The 14,933-nt window shown below is 47.0% G+C and overlaps 1 protein-coding gene across 1 annotated transcript in view; it reads left to right on the forward strand.

Moving 5' to 3' along the window:
• Window positions 1–14,933, forward strand: part of bop1 (BOP1 ribosomal biogenesis factor) — a 63,238-nt gene that overhangs the window by 32,377 nt on the left and 15,928 nt on the right. The window contains exons 4-6 of the mRNA XM_042076847.1: window positions 13,197–13,351; window positions 13,492–13,609; window positions 14,728–14,829. Of these exons, the coding sequence (XP_041932781.1) occupies window positions 13,197–13,351; window positions 13,492–13,609; window positions 14,728–14,829 (375 nt within the window). The remainder of the gene's footprint in view (window positions 1–13,196; window positions 13,352–13,491; window positions 13,610–14,727; window positions 14,830–14,933) is intronic.

A 14,933-nucleotide genomic window follows, 5' to 3' on the forward strand; every position in this document is an offset into this window, starting at 1 on the left:
CCCCTAACCTGTCTAGAGAGCAGTCGTGAGAAGACGAATGTGTTAAGGGCTTGCAATGCATCATTTGGTCCCAACTACTTTCCCCTAGACCCCCCTCCAACCACCTCTCCCCACCTCAGCTCAATACACGCTCATGGATTTTTAAAGTGTCTTTCTTTTCTCCCACCATGGCACATGCCCGTACAGTAGCGTGATGGACAGCTCTGTGTGAGGAAATGAGTGAGTCGTCTCTCACTTGCGTGTTCCGCTATTAACTCCGACTGGATCAGTTTAGTCATGCTGTTTGAGGCTAAAAGAAACAAAATATTATCCAACGGGACTATAACTCAGGTAGCACACCTGTTGTTCACTGAATCACCCCCGTGCCACAAAAGATGAATTGCCCATGCGCTCAGAAGACAATGGTTTGTTTTATACAAAATAAGATGGATGTACCCCTTATAAGATGTTGAAATAATGTCTGTCTTTTCTTTTTCCACTGTTCTAAAACTGGTTTTACCTCCATTAAAGACAACTGTTAATGTTTGGAAACCTTCCAAAGAAGGTCCCCTACCTTCTGTGATCTGAGAAATATATGCTCATCTCGTCTGAGGGCAAGCCGGCATTAAACGTATTATTCATCCGGCATGAAATTTCTCATTTACTTCTTATGCTTTCGGGTTCAGCTCTGGCTTTGGAGCTCGTAAAACTTTCTTAGGTCATCCTTTTAAAGGTAGAAAAAAAAGCCTAAGAAACCTGTACCTACTTGGGTTCAGCTGCACCAAAATAAACCACATTTCCCACGGGTGCTATCTGGACAATCATTATATTCCTGCTGGGAAAAAATGGACACTTCAAAGCAGGGCACAAACATCGTATCAGCTCCTAATGGCTGTCACGGATGTGTCCTCATACTTTTAGAAATACCTATTCCCAACAGGGGAAAAAATAAATCCTAATGTGAATGCTGTGATCTCAAGTCATTTCAATTTTTTTTTTTTTTTTTTTTTTTTAAATTCATCTTATTATGCACAAACGATGGCCTGAAATTGAATCAAATGATATTTGGGGAGGAAAAAACGTCCAGAAAGCCGAAGTCGCCCTTCTTCAGGGGTTGCAGTAAATCCACGTTAATGCGTGTGCCCCCTCCCTCGCTCCCCCATGGCTTAGAGTAATGAATGATGTGAGGGGTGTGCCGGCCGGGTCAGACCAGGCAGGGTACCTCATTTCCCAGAAGGCACGAGAGATCCCCATTACTGTCCACACTCATCATCTGCACCATGGGAGTTTGAGTTTCTGGCTCCTAGCATGCGGCTCAGTTCCCCCTGCCATTATCATGCAATGGTTTTTCATGCCTTTGTGAAGCAACCCATTTTCATCATTTTATTCATAATATTTTTTGATTTTCCTATGGTTTTGCTTGCATAAATGCTTTCTCATTTTTAAATATCAATGGGAAAAGTTGTATCTACTCTGTCTTTCTGCAGGACATTTGAATCCGTTTCTAATTCCAGCATGAATCCTTTTACAGTGCAAGAATTGTGAATCAGTGGTGTCTAGACTTAAAAGAGGCAGCTGTGTTCCGAGGCTTAATTGATTGAAATGCATTTTTATTGCCTACAGCTCTCTGTAGTGCAAGAGAACGAAATTGATATTTCTGTGGGTGGGAGTGCAGTCCTTAATTTAAATTTTAATAATAAGGAATGCTGAGTTAGTTTACTAGCAGCAGTAAATCACCAGTGAAGTTTTAAATACAATAGTAGTAAAATAATGTTTTCCTTATGTCGAAACATATATGATTATCGGGCAGACTTTTTCCTATTTTTTGTGAAGTATTGGAACTATTTTTGACTTTTTATAATATTTTATTTCCTTATGAAACCAAAATTGAAATAAAATTGCTTTACCAGGCAATGGTCTGACTATGTCCCTAAGCACCTCCTGAGATATCAGTTGCTGTGATTCTGAAATATTGGTTTTATTTTTGCGAAGATGCACTGCTGTGCATAGGTCCTATTCTCTTACCTTACTTTGTTTTGATTTTGTTCCATCTTCCCAAATGTGTGGTTTTCTGCATGGTTTTACCTTAGTCTGTATTTAAGTTCAGCCTCAAACTCTAATACGATCATCACTATGGGCTGTGGTCAAAAGCAACAAAAACAGAAGTAGATTAAATGTATTATTAGAATCGCATCTCCTACTCAATAGTTCTATTAAACTGACACAGTGCCCTATAGCGAAGGATTTATTTTCAGTGACATTTCTGTTTCCCTGCATCCATGCCTCGCAGTCTTTGATGTCCAATTATAGCGTAGGCCTAATGTTGAATATTAATCTACAGGAGGACCTTTTAGGGAAATCATTATTTCTCAATGCACCCAGCAGTGCTTCTGCAGGATATGGAAAAAAAGGATGCAGAAGGATATGACTGTTTACAGTACATATCTCTCAATAACTGCTGCTCTTTTTTGGCAGCAGTCAATTTATCAAATATGGCATTGGCAGGTAATCTGGCCACGTTCATTACGGGCTCGGAGACGGAACTGTCCTCAGATGGAATGTCTTGCTGCCTCATAAACGCCGATGTCGGCACTAACAGATGACAATGCTTGTTATCTCTCTGTCATAGAGAGGCCCGCCCACCTCTTCCACCCCCCACAACCCTACATCCCCTTCAGACGAGCGCTTCAGTCTGCCATCTGACAGCCATTAACCCCCTTTCAACTTCCTGCACCGTTGTGCGACATCCAATCCAGTCACCCATCTGTGGAAAGCACTTTCTCAACCCCACGCCTCTCCTCTCTAGACGGTCCCTACCTCCCTCCTTCACTCTCCTTTTTTATTTTATTATAATCTTTTTTTTTTTGGAGTGGGGTTTTGTCACTGGCCAGAGAGTAGTCAGAAGTTGGGGCTCCTCACCCACCCCCCCTGCTTCTCACACACACCACACACACACAGAGACACACACACACACACACTCTTCACCCTAGTGCCTGGCTGCGGCGTGTTGTCTGAGGGGGCTATTAGAGAACTGGCTGGCTGTCCGGTCCGCTCTGCGATGTGTGCGTGGGCTGTGACTGGGGTGGGTGTTGGAGGGGGGGGGGGGGTTAGTGGTGTTGCTGTCTGGACAGGCCTGAGGGAAGGCAAGAGCCCTATATCGCTTTCAGCCGTGCGCTCGCTGCCGGTCCCCTAATGCAACACAGACACAACGCAGCTGCACAGCCCCGCCTGGGAGCCTGGAGTGAAGGAGAGCGAGAGGGAGGGAGGGAGGGAGGGAGCGAGAGAGAGGGAAAGAAAGAACCTGTTAGGGTCACCACAATGATGACTTCAATTAATCCGCTCAAGAATGGGAGGGGAGATCTAGAGGTTACAGCAGTGGGAGAAAAAAGTTAAAGGAGAAAAAGGGGAGGGGGGGACAATTATGTTTTGCCTTTTGTTCTCATTTGAAATTGCTCTTGCTCCAAGTTTTCCGTTGTTAAACGTGTTCTCTTTTACCCGCTTTTTTCCTGTTTTTTATAGTGTGTTTTCTCTTGGGTGCATTTACAGAGCATTAAGCATATAAACAGGCTGGACGCACAAAGAGAGGCAGAGAAATATGGCTTCTCGGTGCGTTTGTTCCATGTCTTAGAAGAGAGAGAAGCGCTCGTTTGTGACCACTCATCTGGCTATGCACTGTCAAGTTGTTAATTGTCCAAGCCTTCATGGACTTTAAAGGGATTGTAAATTATATTGACATGGTGACTACTTTAACATGCCATGTATACACATTCAAGCATATTTTGAAATAGATGATTTACTGTTGTCCAGTTTTAAGAGCATATGCTCAGTAGCTACATAGTACAGTGAGGTTTTCAACTCCAATACCTCCATGCCCACACCCCCTGCCCTTATAATATGTATTGTTGTAACATTAAGCTTCTGACAAAAATATGGATTTTTACCGCTGAATTGTAGCGCCCATGATGAAGCAGCAAATGTGAAAATCTTTGCACCAGAGTGTTTCTACAGCCCCCCTTATTTTCTTATAATATTCATGCAGGATACTTGGTTTTGGACATTTTACCACAGTCATTTTCCAATTGGATTTTTCCACCAGCCTGTTAGCGGTGGCTGTTAGCGGCATCGCTTATGGGATGCGTGCTGCTGCCACTCACGAAACCCACACGGGCGCGTGCGTTTTGGACACACACACACACACACACACACACACACACACACAGAGTCTCCTAAGGCAGCCACACGTTCGCATGCATTCCTGCAACAGGCGCATCACCCTGCTTGGATCCGGCGAGTGGAAAGTGGGAAGAGGTGGCTGAATTCCACGGAGGGGTAAAGATTACTTGGATTATAAATGATCCCATTAGGGGGAAATGCAAAGCTACACTTGTGGGCGCGGAGGCTCAGGGTCTGCTGTGTCTGCAGATGGCGTGCCATCCCAGTCCGATGCCCAGTTCCGTATGGAATGGGGGCTTAATAAATACCTCCCCACCTCTTTCAACAGACCTCAGAATGGGTGCCCGCTGAGGTAAATGCCCCTCAACACGCCCCTCTCGGCGCAGGGAAGGCAAGCTCCCGCTGCCAAGCTCTGCCATTCTGCCACCACAATTGAACCAGTTTGAAAATTGCAAATGGAAAATAAATAGGCCATGCCAGGAGCGTTCATAAATCATTAGGAATAAGCACTTAATACTTGAGGCTCCTTCATGCACTTAAAGACCACATGCAGTCGTGCGTTGTCCTGTCGCATATACTGCACATGACCACACTCTGAGCAAAGGCCTCCTTGTAATTGGATGTACGCTTAGAAATGTTGTTTCGTTCACTTCCATCCCTAAGTGGAGTTTATATGGATGTAGTCATACAAGTTTAGCCATATATGGTGTTATAAGATCCATCCATCCAGGCTTGTTACTGGGACACTCTGGATATGTCTAGACGTTGATTAGGGTCTGACACGTTCTAGGATCCTGCTCGGTTCTGTTTGTTATGAGCCAATTGTCATGGTTCAGTGAAACGTCAGCACCCAACAAAAGGAACCGGGTGGCCGGAAGATGATGAAGTCATCCAATCATGTCCCTCTTTTACTGGCCGCTTTTTAAAAAGGGGGACGTTTGTGACAATTTAAACAGCGGCGTAAAAAAAAAAGTACTCCTACCAATAAAAAATTTAAAAGTTGTGTTTCAGTCATGGAAAAGAAAATGAGCAGAAATGTGGTGGTTTTCCATTTGCTCGTTTCAAGCCCCAAGCGTTTCATGATGTGCGATCAGGTCCACTGGGGATGCATGCCGACCCGGATGAGTTTACTGTTATCAGCGCTCGGGGGGTCAGGAGGGGAGCTCCCAGGGAGAGCTCGCTCAGCCCCACAGACCAGCTGAGCTTCCCCTCCCCAGCTGTTAACAAAAGAGCCTAACAAGCCCCTCAGTTTTAAGACCTTTACACAACTGGTGCGCTTTTGAAGTCTCGGTCATGTATATCCCTCCCTTGGCCACATTTGAACACCGCTGTCTGGTTCCCTCCCTGTGCCAGATTTATTTTGTATTGCCATCTGTTGACTGGATCTGGTGGTCACTCTGATCCACAGTAACAGTAATGGGCAGGTGAAGGCGGTCCTGTTTCCCGAGGGATCTCCCCAGCCTTCGCTTCTGAGATATGGCCACACAAACAGATGTGCTCCCCCAGTCTGTGTCGTGTACACAGGTGTGGTAATGCTAAACCCTTCGATACTGCCATTACAGCGCCCCTTTTCTTCCTCCTTGTCTTCCCACATCGCGGCGATCTCCAGGGCCAAGCAGACATATCCATAAACGTCTGAAATATCAAACACACTCTGCTAATAGACCCCTGTGCTTGTGCCGGGACCAGGGACTTGGACCACAAAACCTGCAGACAAAATGCCACATCCGCAAGCCCTCATCCCCCCTCCACCATCCCCCCCCCCCCCCCCCCCCCCAGCTGTTTAAGGCATTATCAGGCGCCCGCTCCTGATGCTTCTGCTTCTCATAAAGCCCCCCCCCTCTTCCCCCCCCTGGCTCGCCAGACGTGTTAATGCGCTGTGCCAACTTACTTTGACAAAGTGTCATAGGAAAGCTAAGCTCTCAGTGCATCAATCATACTTGTGTGATGTTGGGTGTCCTGTGGCTCCACGCGGCCTGAAATGTGTACCGACTGTCCTCTTAGGGCAAATGACTAATGATTGTTCTGTTAGTAAATGACACAGATGTGCGGTAGGTTTCTCCCCATCGGTATACCATACATATGTAATTTCAACCTGTTGCATCAGAACGGAACAGGATGTTCAGACGTAACGTGTTTATGTCCTCAGTGTGTGTCTTTTGAAGACAGAGCCTCGGTCCGCGGAGGTTTGGCCATGGAGGGTCCGTTATGAGTATACCTGCTGTGGAAAAGCTCTCCTCATAGGAGGAAGTAGAGAAGTGTAAATGAGTGAAGATGTGCCTATTCCGCTTCACACTCCTCACCAAACTCCCTTACTTCCAGCCTCCGTCCAACCTTCCATTCCTTCACTCCCTTTGGGACATCCTGGTCATTACGACAAAGTCTTTGAAGGAACAACAAGTGGTGTCTGTACCACATGCTTGCCCAGTTAACTGTAGGAACTGTTCTTTTTTTTTAAGGGAACTGGGCATGCCCCCAGGGTAATTGACTAAATGGGCAATGAGTCGGCTGTACACTGAAGTAAAAGAGGGCCAGGACATGACTATGCCGTCTAAAATTGTCTGCCAGTCTTCTTGTAGCCAGTGCAGCGCTCTGGATGTTTTCAGGAAAACTATTTTCGAGAAGTCTTTGTGTGTGTGTGTCGTTTCCACTTCCAGGATTCAGCCACCGAGCCGGGAATGCTACACTTCCAGGCATGTGGCTTCTGGTCCAAAATCAACTTCCACGGTAGTGCTCCCGAGTGACTGAACATTGGCAGGGGGGCGGTGAAGGAGGGGTGTTTGAAAAGAGGTGAAAAGAGACGAGCGAGAGAAGGAAAGCAGAAGAGAAGAGGAGACGTCCTAGGCCTCTTAATGGTGGTTTGATTGCCTGATCTAAGTCACTGTAGACAAGCATCTCTCGGCAAAGGCTGATTAGTACAGTCAACGACCTCACTGTCCTTGATGTTCTAGTCAGACTGAGTCATTGTCTGAAGGTTGAATCACTGAAGCGCTGCTTCACAATATTGAGCAAGCCCAGCTCCGGGACCCAAAGGAATCGGACAGTGTCATGCCTAAATTACAAACATGTGGCTAAGAAAAAGTCTTAAGAGGTAGAAACCTCATTGACTTGCTCCCTCTTGAAGTCATTGCCACCTAATATGGCACTTCTTCTTTTTTAAAGGAGCATAAACTTACTGGAACACTCTTAATCCGAGGCTGCCCATTAAAAAAAGTACACAGTGGTGTACGTCATTATTCTGTTTACTCTGTGGAAGCTGCGTTCATGTTGGTTTTGTCTCTTCACTGTGGCTTGGACCAGTCCAATGGAAAGCAGGCGTTTGAACCCTAATTTGAACACTTTGATGCATTTGGTAGCAATGAGCCAGTCTACTATTCCCTCCGTCTAGACAGACTCAGGTTATAGTCCGGCATTTAAATAAGTGCTCGTGAGCAATATGGAGATTTTTTTTCTCTCTCTCTTTTGTTGGCTCACTCTCCCTCTCTTGCTCTCATGGGGAATGATGGGTACAATGGTGATGTAACTCTTGTCTGACAGACTAAGGGAAGAAAACCCTGGGGTCCTGTCAGGAATGCAAAGAAATGGTAGAGACTCCAGTAGTGTTCATCTAAATCACAAATTCATCTCCAAGAATTGTGTTGTACCCCACTGGAAAATGGCAATGCCTCATTAAGTTGTCATGTCAGATACAAACCAAATGTGCTTGTGTTTATCGTCTAGACATCTCTCCCTCCTAATGTGTTTTTCTAGCTTTTCTTGCTGGACTTTTGTGTTTCTTTTTTGAGAGTACTGCATAAATGGTACTATCAATTTTTCAGAAGTAGCCTCTCTTGAATATCACCTCCTTATTATGTATTTACCACATCAGTTGCCATGTATTTCTTGGGATGAAAACAGAAGCAAATGGTGTGCAGATGTCCGTGTGCAATATTTTCTCAAATGGAACACAACACCCGTGGATTTGAGATGGCTCCAGTTAGCCTCACGTCTCCAAACACCTTGGGTTATGGGCTCGCTTGATTAGGAGAAATTCCTCTGTCAGGTTGCGTCCGTCACCCCTTAGCCTCTAAGACTGACTGTCTGTCTCCCCCCTCTCTCTGTCTCTCTTTTTCCCCCTCTTCTGTCTGTCCTTCTCTCTCTCTCTCTCTCTCTCTCTCTCTCTCTCTCTCTGTCTCTCTGTCTCTGTCTCTCTCTCTCTCTCTCTTTGTCTCTGAGCATTGGACATACCAAGTGTCTTCCTGCTGAGCATAGTGCTGGCTTCCATCCCATAATCAAATTCAGCATGGCTAGGGTTGACATCAGCATTTACCACAGTGTCTCCTGAATCCCCTCTTGGCGAATTTCCTCACACTTGCTTCATCATCTGAGGGGCTCACCTGAGGGGTAGATGGTGTGTGTGTGTGTGTGTGTGTGCGCACTGAGATTTCTTCCCGTGTTTACATACACTTTTTCCTATTTGTCTTTTTTGATATTATTTGTGACCGAAAGGGATGAAGTCACGCTCACTGCAGAAATTCCATGCTGCAATCCTCCCGATATTCCCGGAGCCAAGGAATCCGGGCGCTCCTAGGGAAGAGGTCAGCGGTGCAGAGGAGCGGAAAATGTGAGCCACGCTCCCGACGGCGCGAGCGAGGAGGCAGGACCTCGCCGAGGGTTTTCCTTTTCGCCCGCCGCCGCCGCAGCTGCTCTTGACAGCAGCACCATCCTTTTTAATCCCTGCCCTCCTCCTCCTCCTCCTCCTCCTCCTCCTCCTGCTGCTGCTTCGCTGCCCAAAATGCTACAGAGCGCCGGGCAGACCGGCATTCACGCTGTGGTTCCTACTGATTTTTTTTTTTTTTTTTTTCTCCCCTCTCTCTCTTTTTTTCTTTCTCTACGTCGCTCCACCGCTCTCTGTGTTTGTTTGGCTTGGGGGTTTTCTGAGGGCTCGGCAGCTGTTTTGATGGATGGACCTGCCATTGTAGTGCCACCGCACCACTGACGTGCCAGCGCCACTCCACGCCAATAATACCCCGGCAAGACCAGACGGGTTCCGCCTCCATGAACTCTGGCCTCGGGCCCTCGAGCCCTCGTTTCCCTCTGGGCTTGGCCGCCTGACACGCTCCCTCAACCTAATTACAGTGTGTGTTTTTTCCCCTCTATTTTTTCTTTAAATTTCAACAGATTTTCTTTTATTCCACATTATTATATGATAACTGCCTGTCCAAACTATTGTCGGGGGCGGGGGGGTTAACGACTACGGCCTAACAGCAGCTTTTAAATATTCACCGTCTAATCCTCCCCAAGCAAATGTGTCTGTCCTTTCTAATCTATATTTATTGGTTTTGGGAAGGCTGCTGAGGGCTTGGTGACTGATTGGATGTAGTGTCTGCTGTGGGTGGGAGAGGGAAGGAGCTGATGTACCCTGTAATTTGGGGGCCGCTCTCTTGCTCCCCCGGTGGCCCTTTTGCCACCTCCCTGCAGCCCTCGCTGGCCCCTCTTTATTGGGAAGCCCCTGGTGAGAATGTGTGGGGGGTCAGGCTGCGCCGTCCCCAGAGGTCTGTGGGAACAAGGGGGTGCTCGTCCGCAGGCTGCCCTGCTGTTGTTTGATGTCGCCCTGTAAAGGGACTTGTTTTCATGCAGAAAGCATCCCAGTAGAATAGTGGTCGTAAAGCCACACCTCTGGTTGGTCACTCCCCACTCAGTGCCGCTGCCATGACTCCACCACCACCACCACCACCCGCAGCCATCCTCCCCTTCTGTCCAGACTACCAACTAGGCTGTTTTCAGTAGGCCTCCTACAGCCCGTGGCTGCTGGCTTTAGTTAGAGCGTTATCCGAGTCACTCCCTCAGTTCATCACACCCTATCAGCTCAGACGGCAGACTACAGCCTCAGCAGACACAGCAGGCTGATAACAACTTGTGTGCTGAAGAGCAGACATCATGGGGCATTTCCTTTTGCTCTCACTCTCTCTTTTATTTTCTCCCTCTCTTCTCTCTGTCTCTCTCTCTCGTTCGCTCTCGCTCTCGCTCCCCCCCCCCCCCCGCTGTCCAGTCCAGCCCTTAATGGCACATTTCTCCCTCCACATCTCTTTGCCCCGGCCTGACTGCAGCTGCCTGACTGACACTTAATAAAGTCTCTGTTTAGCTGCGGAATTGAAAGCAGGTGCACGGATCTGCGTGTGCATGTCTCCCCTGCACCGATCCTCTCTCTCCCTCCCTCCCTCTTTTCCTCTCTTTCTTTCTTTCTTTTTCTTCCTACCCTCCTCCTCCTCTTCCTCTTCCCTCCCTCCTTCCACCTCCTTACGTGTCCCCGCTGCTCCCCCCTCCCCAGACAGACTGTCCAGCTGGGACAGTGAGGGACACCACAAGTCACAGACGACACCTCTGGCAAGTCCCCTGTCCACCACCCACACCACTGGCCTCCTTCATGTGTCATGCTCTGGCAGCGGGAAACGTCTCCTTCCCCACTGCCCCCTCTTCCTCCCTCCCCTCCCCTCCTTCAACCGGGAAAGTCCTTCAGGACATTTTCTTTTCCTCCCCAAGCTGACTTTCTTCTCTTGATTCTCTGTATGCTCCATTTAATATGCTTTACAGGCTGCTACTTTTCAGACCCAAATTGAGATTTGTGATATAGACCATCTTTTGTCTGAGCCTCGAGGCTGCACTTTCTCAGCTGTCAAACACCGTCCCGCTCCCGACGAGACGTTCCCTGGCAGAGTCCAGCTAGGCTGTCCTCGTCTGTCTTATGGATTTATGGCCGTTGCCAGGTAATGAAGGCACTGATGGAGCCGAGCCACCGACGCCAGTACGTTCTATGAGCAATTTGAAAGCGGAGACAGGCAAAAAAAGAGAGAGAGAATCATAAACGCTGAAATGTATATACGTCTTGCATATATGGTATCTTTTCTCAAATTTCCCTGTTCGACAAGCGGCATTCAGTCTTCTTAGAAGACTCCCTTTGAGCCGTAGGAGGAGGGGGGGGGGGGGGGGGGTGCACAGGCGCCTTTTCAGAGGTGTAACCCGAGCCCAAGCAAACCGCCGGCAAGACTCCGTGCCCAGAAGTCGGTGTGACTCCTGGAGCTGGTGAAAAGTAACATTTGTCTCTGGTCAGGATGGCGGGGGGGGGTCTATCCCACACAGACCCGACCCACCCTGGGAGGCAGGCAGGCAGTCTGTCATGTACCGAGGTCTAACGTGCCTCGCTGGGTCACTGGCAGGTGGGTGTCATCATCTGCAGCCTAACTCCCAACTCGACCTAATACAGCCTAGACTAAATATTGTTTGATGTATGACAGTTACACACTTGGTATGTACTACCAAGTACTATACTACTGCATTGCGTTGCCTACACAGAAGTGTGTAATGTAGTGTACTATGTATATTATCTTCAGAAGATTAATGATGGTATATGTTAAAGGGGATTTGCCACACTCTTCTCAGAAGATGTTGTTATGCTAACCTTTCAAAAGGTCACCCAAACATCTGTATGTCTGTCTCTTTATCCTTCCTTTCCTCAGTTGTAGAGTGGATTTTGTTTCAGGAAATATCACATTAGGCCCTGTACTTTGGTGTTTTTCCTTTTTAAAAATCTACTTCGAGACGACCAGAGTGGGCTAACCCCTCAGCGGATGCCCTGTGAGCCAAAAAAAAGGTTTTGATTCCCCTTCAGAAGACGTAGCACCCTATTCTGTCGCTCGAGACATTACATCATAGAATTACGCCAAGCAACATGGTGGAGCATTTCGGAAGCCTAATTAAGAAGCGGCCAATCATACGACCTGCTGTGGCTTCTCCGACCAATGGCCTTCCAGACAGCCAAGAAGGAAAACAACAAGGGCCCGAGCCAGTAGCCTATCGGCCGGCACGTTGCAAATGGGGGGAAGGCTTCGAAGACGGGAGCCCAGAGGGAGGGGTTCCTCCAGCTGGCCAGAGCTGTGAGAAAAAGCGTGACTGGGCTGCCCACTCTTTCCTAATTGGATATGGTAGGGGTGTTTTTATTGAAATCACTCACAGGTGCAGGCTCCCACTTTAAAGAGCAACACCACAACCTCTGAGAACTTTCAGCTGTCTTAGTACGTGTGTGTTAGAGTAGGTGTGTGTGTCTTTGTCTGTGCGTGTGTGAGTGTGGGTGGGTGAGTGAGAGAGGGTTTATGTGTGTATGTCTCTGCCTTGTTTCTCAGACAAAGAAATCTCTATTTTCGAGCGCTGTATCCGTTTGTTTTAATAGCTGCTGTGGCTGTACAATGGTATCGCAGCGCAGTGTAGCGACAGACTCTTGAGTGAAATGGCCGCAGGCTAAGGCAGAGTAAAGTTGTTTGCCCACTCCACTCTCCCTCCCTCCCCGTCCTCCTACTTTCCCTTTTTAAGCACCGCTGCGGGTTTCTCACCCAGGGTGCACCTGTGTAGTCGGGGAGGGCTGCGGGCCCCTAATCCATGCAGAGGCACGAGCACAGCGGAGAGGGGAAGGAGGAGAAGTGGAGGATGATGAGTGTGAGAGCACGCTGTGGCTCAGACAAAACATCTCACGGAAATGAGGACCACCGGCCTGTGCGTGTGTGTGTGTGTGTGTGTGTGTGTGTGTGTGTGTGTGTGTGTGTGTGTGTGTGTGTGTGTGTGCCTACAATTCCGTTTGTGAGAATGAGAAAAAGTGTGTGTGTGTGTCTATGTGTATGCCACTCTGTATTTTAGTGTGTCTGTGCCTATGCCTAACACATGGAAAGAGTCTAGCATCAAACTACCACTTGAGTTATAAAACACCAAGTCCAAGGATTTAATTTGTAAACAGTACTCTAAAAGATTTACTACATTCTGTTCTTGCATTTTGAAGAATCCATAGGTTTCTATTGGGTTTAATTAGCGCCTTTGTATTCTTCGTTGTACAAATTGCACTCTGATTCTGAATGTGAGAAATCTTAGTCTTGCAAGTGGATATTATCACAGCATTCTCTCAAACTACCCAACTACCTTAATTTTTCAGTAGACCCCTGCTTCTACAGTAAGTAGAACCTTAAGACTTGAGGCATAAGCCAAGTCCTTAATGTCTCTCATGTCTCCGTACTCTACAGGATATCCGCAATACTGTTGGCAACATCCCCATGGAGTGGTACAAGGACTATCCGCACATTGGCTATGACCTGGATGGCAAGAAGATCTTCAAGCCCATCCGGAACAAGGATGAGCTGGATGAGTTTCTGGACAAGATGGAGAATCCTGATTACTGGTAGGGAGAGTGGAATAGCGTCACTACTCTTACGAGTAATGCTAGTCATGACCGATGAAGACAGTATGTCATACAGAGTTTCTTCAGGCCATTTTTCCCCCACTTTATTTAATCGTGTCTCTTGCTTTACATTTTTACAGGCGTACTGTACATGACAAGACAACGGGCACAGATATTCGTCTCTCAGATGAGCAGGTTGACCTGGTGCATCGTCTTCAGAGGGGACAGTTTGGCGATGTTAACTTCAATGAGTATGAGGTGAGAGACTTAGCAAAACACACAAACAAACACTGCAGCAACAAACAGCAGCAAAACCTCATCACAGATGAGCCAATAGAAGCCAGCGTTACCAAAAGAATGTAATCCTCACTTTGCGGTCTACCTCTAACTACTGTGTAAAAAGACAAAAAAAAAAAAACAGAAACACTTGTTTTTTTTTTTTTTAACATGTGTGTGTATATAAATGAGCTCCTAGATAATGGACCTAGCATAGAGCAGGAGAAAACAAACCTCAGTTGGGTCATTATCCTCTCCACGAGGCACCCGCAGAACCCAAACCCAGTCTGCTCCCACCGCTGACAAATGAGGCGAAGGCACCCGGAGTTAACGTCCCTGCAATTAGCCTTGTGTGACTGGGGGGAAAAACATGGAAGTCCTGCCTGAGAAGCAAGTGCTAGCCAGATTAGCTTTAGAGGTTTCGGTTAATGGCCATACAGTAAGTGCCACAATAGGCCAGCTGTGAAAATCTGGTGTTAATTGCTAGTCGACTTTTTAAAAAAAAAGTTGTTGGAATACTTTTTTTTAGAGCTTTTTGTTGGTAAATAGGGACTGTAGGAAAAGGGAAGGAGCTAGCATAGTGTGGCTAGCGTTTAGCTGAAACAGTCAGTCCAAATTTCTGCAGTGCTGTCATTGCAGTTTGGTGTGTAGACAACTTAGTTCATGATTACCACTGAAGTTCATAAAGACAGAATCATGAGTCAGTTTGCATAGATCTGTATCTGATCATTGTGGTTTGGAATGATAAACATGGTGGATTACAGAATTTAAAAAAAAAAAAAAAAGATGGACGTGGTACTCGAAGCCACCTGTTTGTAGAGACTCGTGTCCCTAGTGGCATGTTCTTGAGTTTTATGTTGTGTCTGTAATTTTTCAGGATTATTTGCCCAGATGTTCTTATTTGCCATATGGTTTGAGTCTTTCTATAACAATATTAGTAGTGAATGTGTTTTTCTATGCTCCCCTAGAAAGTCTCACTCTCTCTCTCTCTGTCTCTTTCTCTCCCACCATCTCTCTCTCTCTCTCTCTCTCTCTCTCTCTCTCTCTCTCTCTCGCTCTCTCTCTCTCTCTCTTTCTCTCATTCATTTACTCATTCGCAGCCTTCCGTGGACTTTTTTACCAATGAGGTCATGATTCACCCAGTGACCAACAGGCCGATGGACAAGCGCAGTTTCATCCCCTCTCTGCTCGACAAAGAAAAAGTGAGTCCCGTTTTCTTGCTCCTTGACCAGCATTTCTCCCTCTCACTCACCCTCTTTCTTTGCCTTTTCTCTCTCTCTCTCTAAGGAGGCTTTGTCACATATTA

Source organism: Alosa sapidissima, chromosome 21, assembly GCF_018492685.1.
Source record: "Alosa sapidissima isolate fAloSap1 chromosome 21, fAloSap1.pri, whole genome shotgun sequence".
Taxonomy (NCBI): Eukaryota; Metazoa; Chordata; class Actinopteri; order Clupeiformes; family Clupeidae; genus Alosa; species Alosa sapidissima.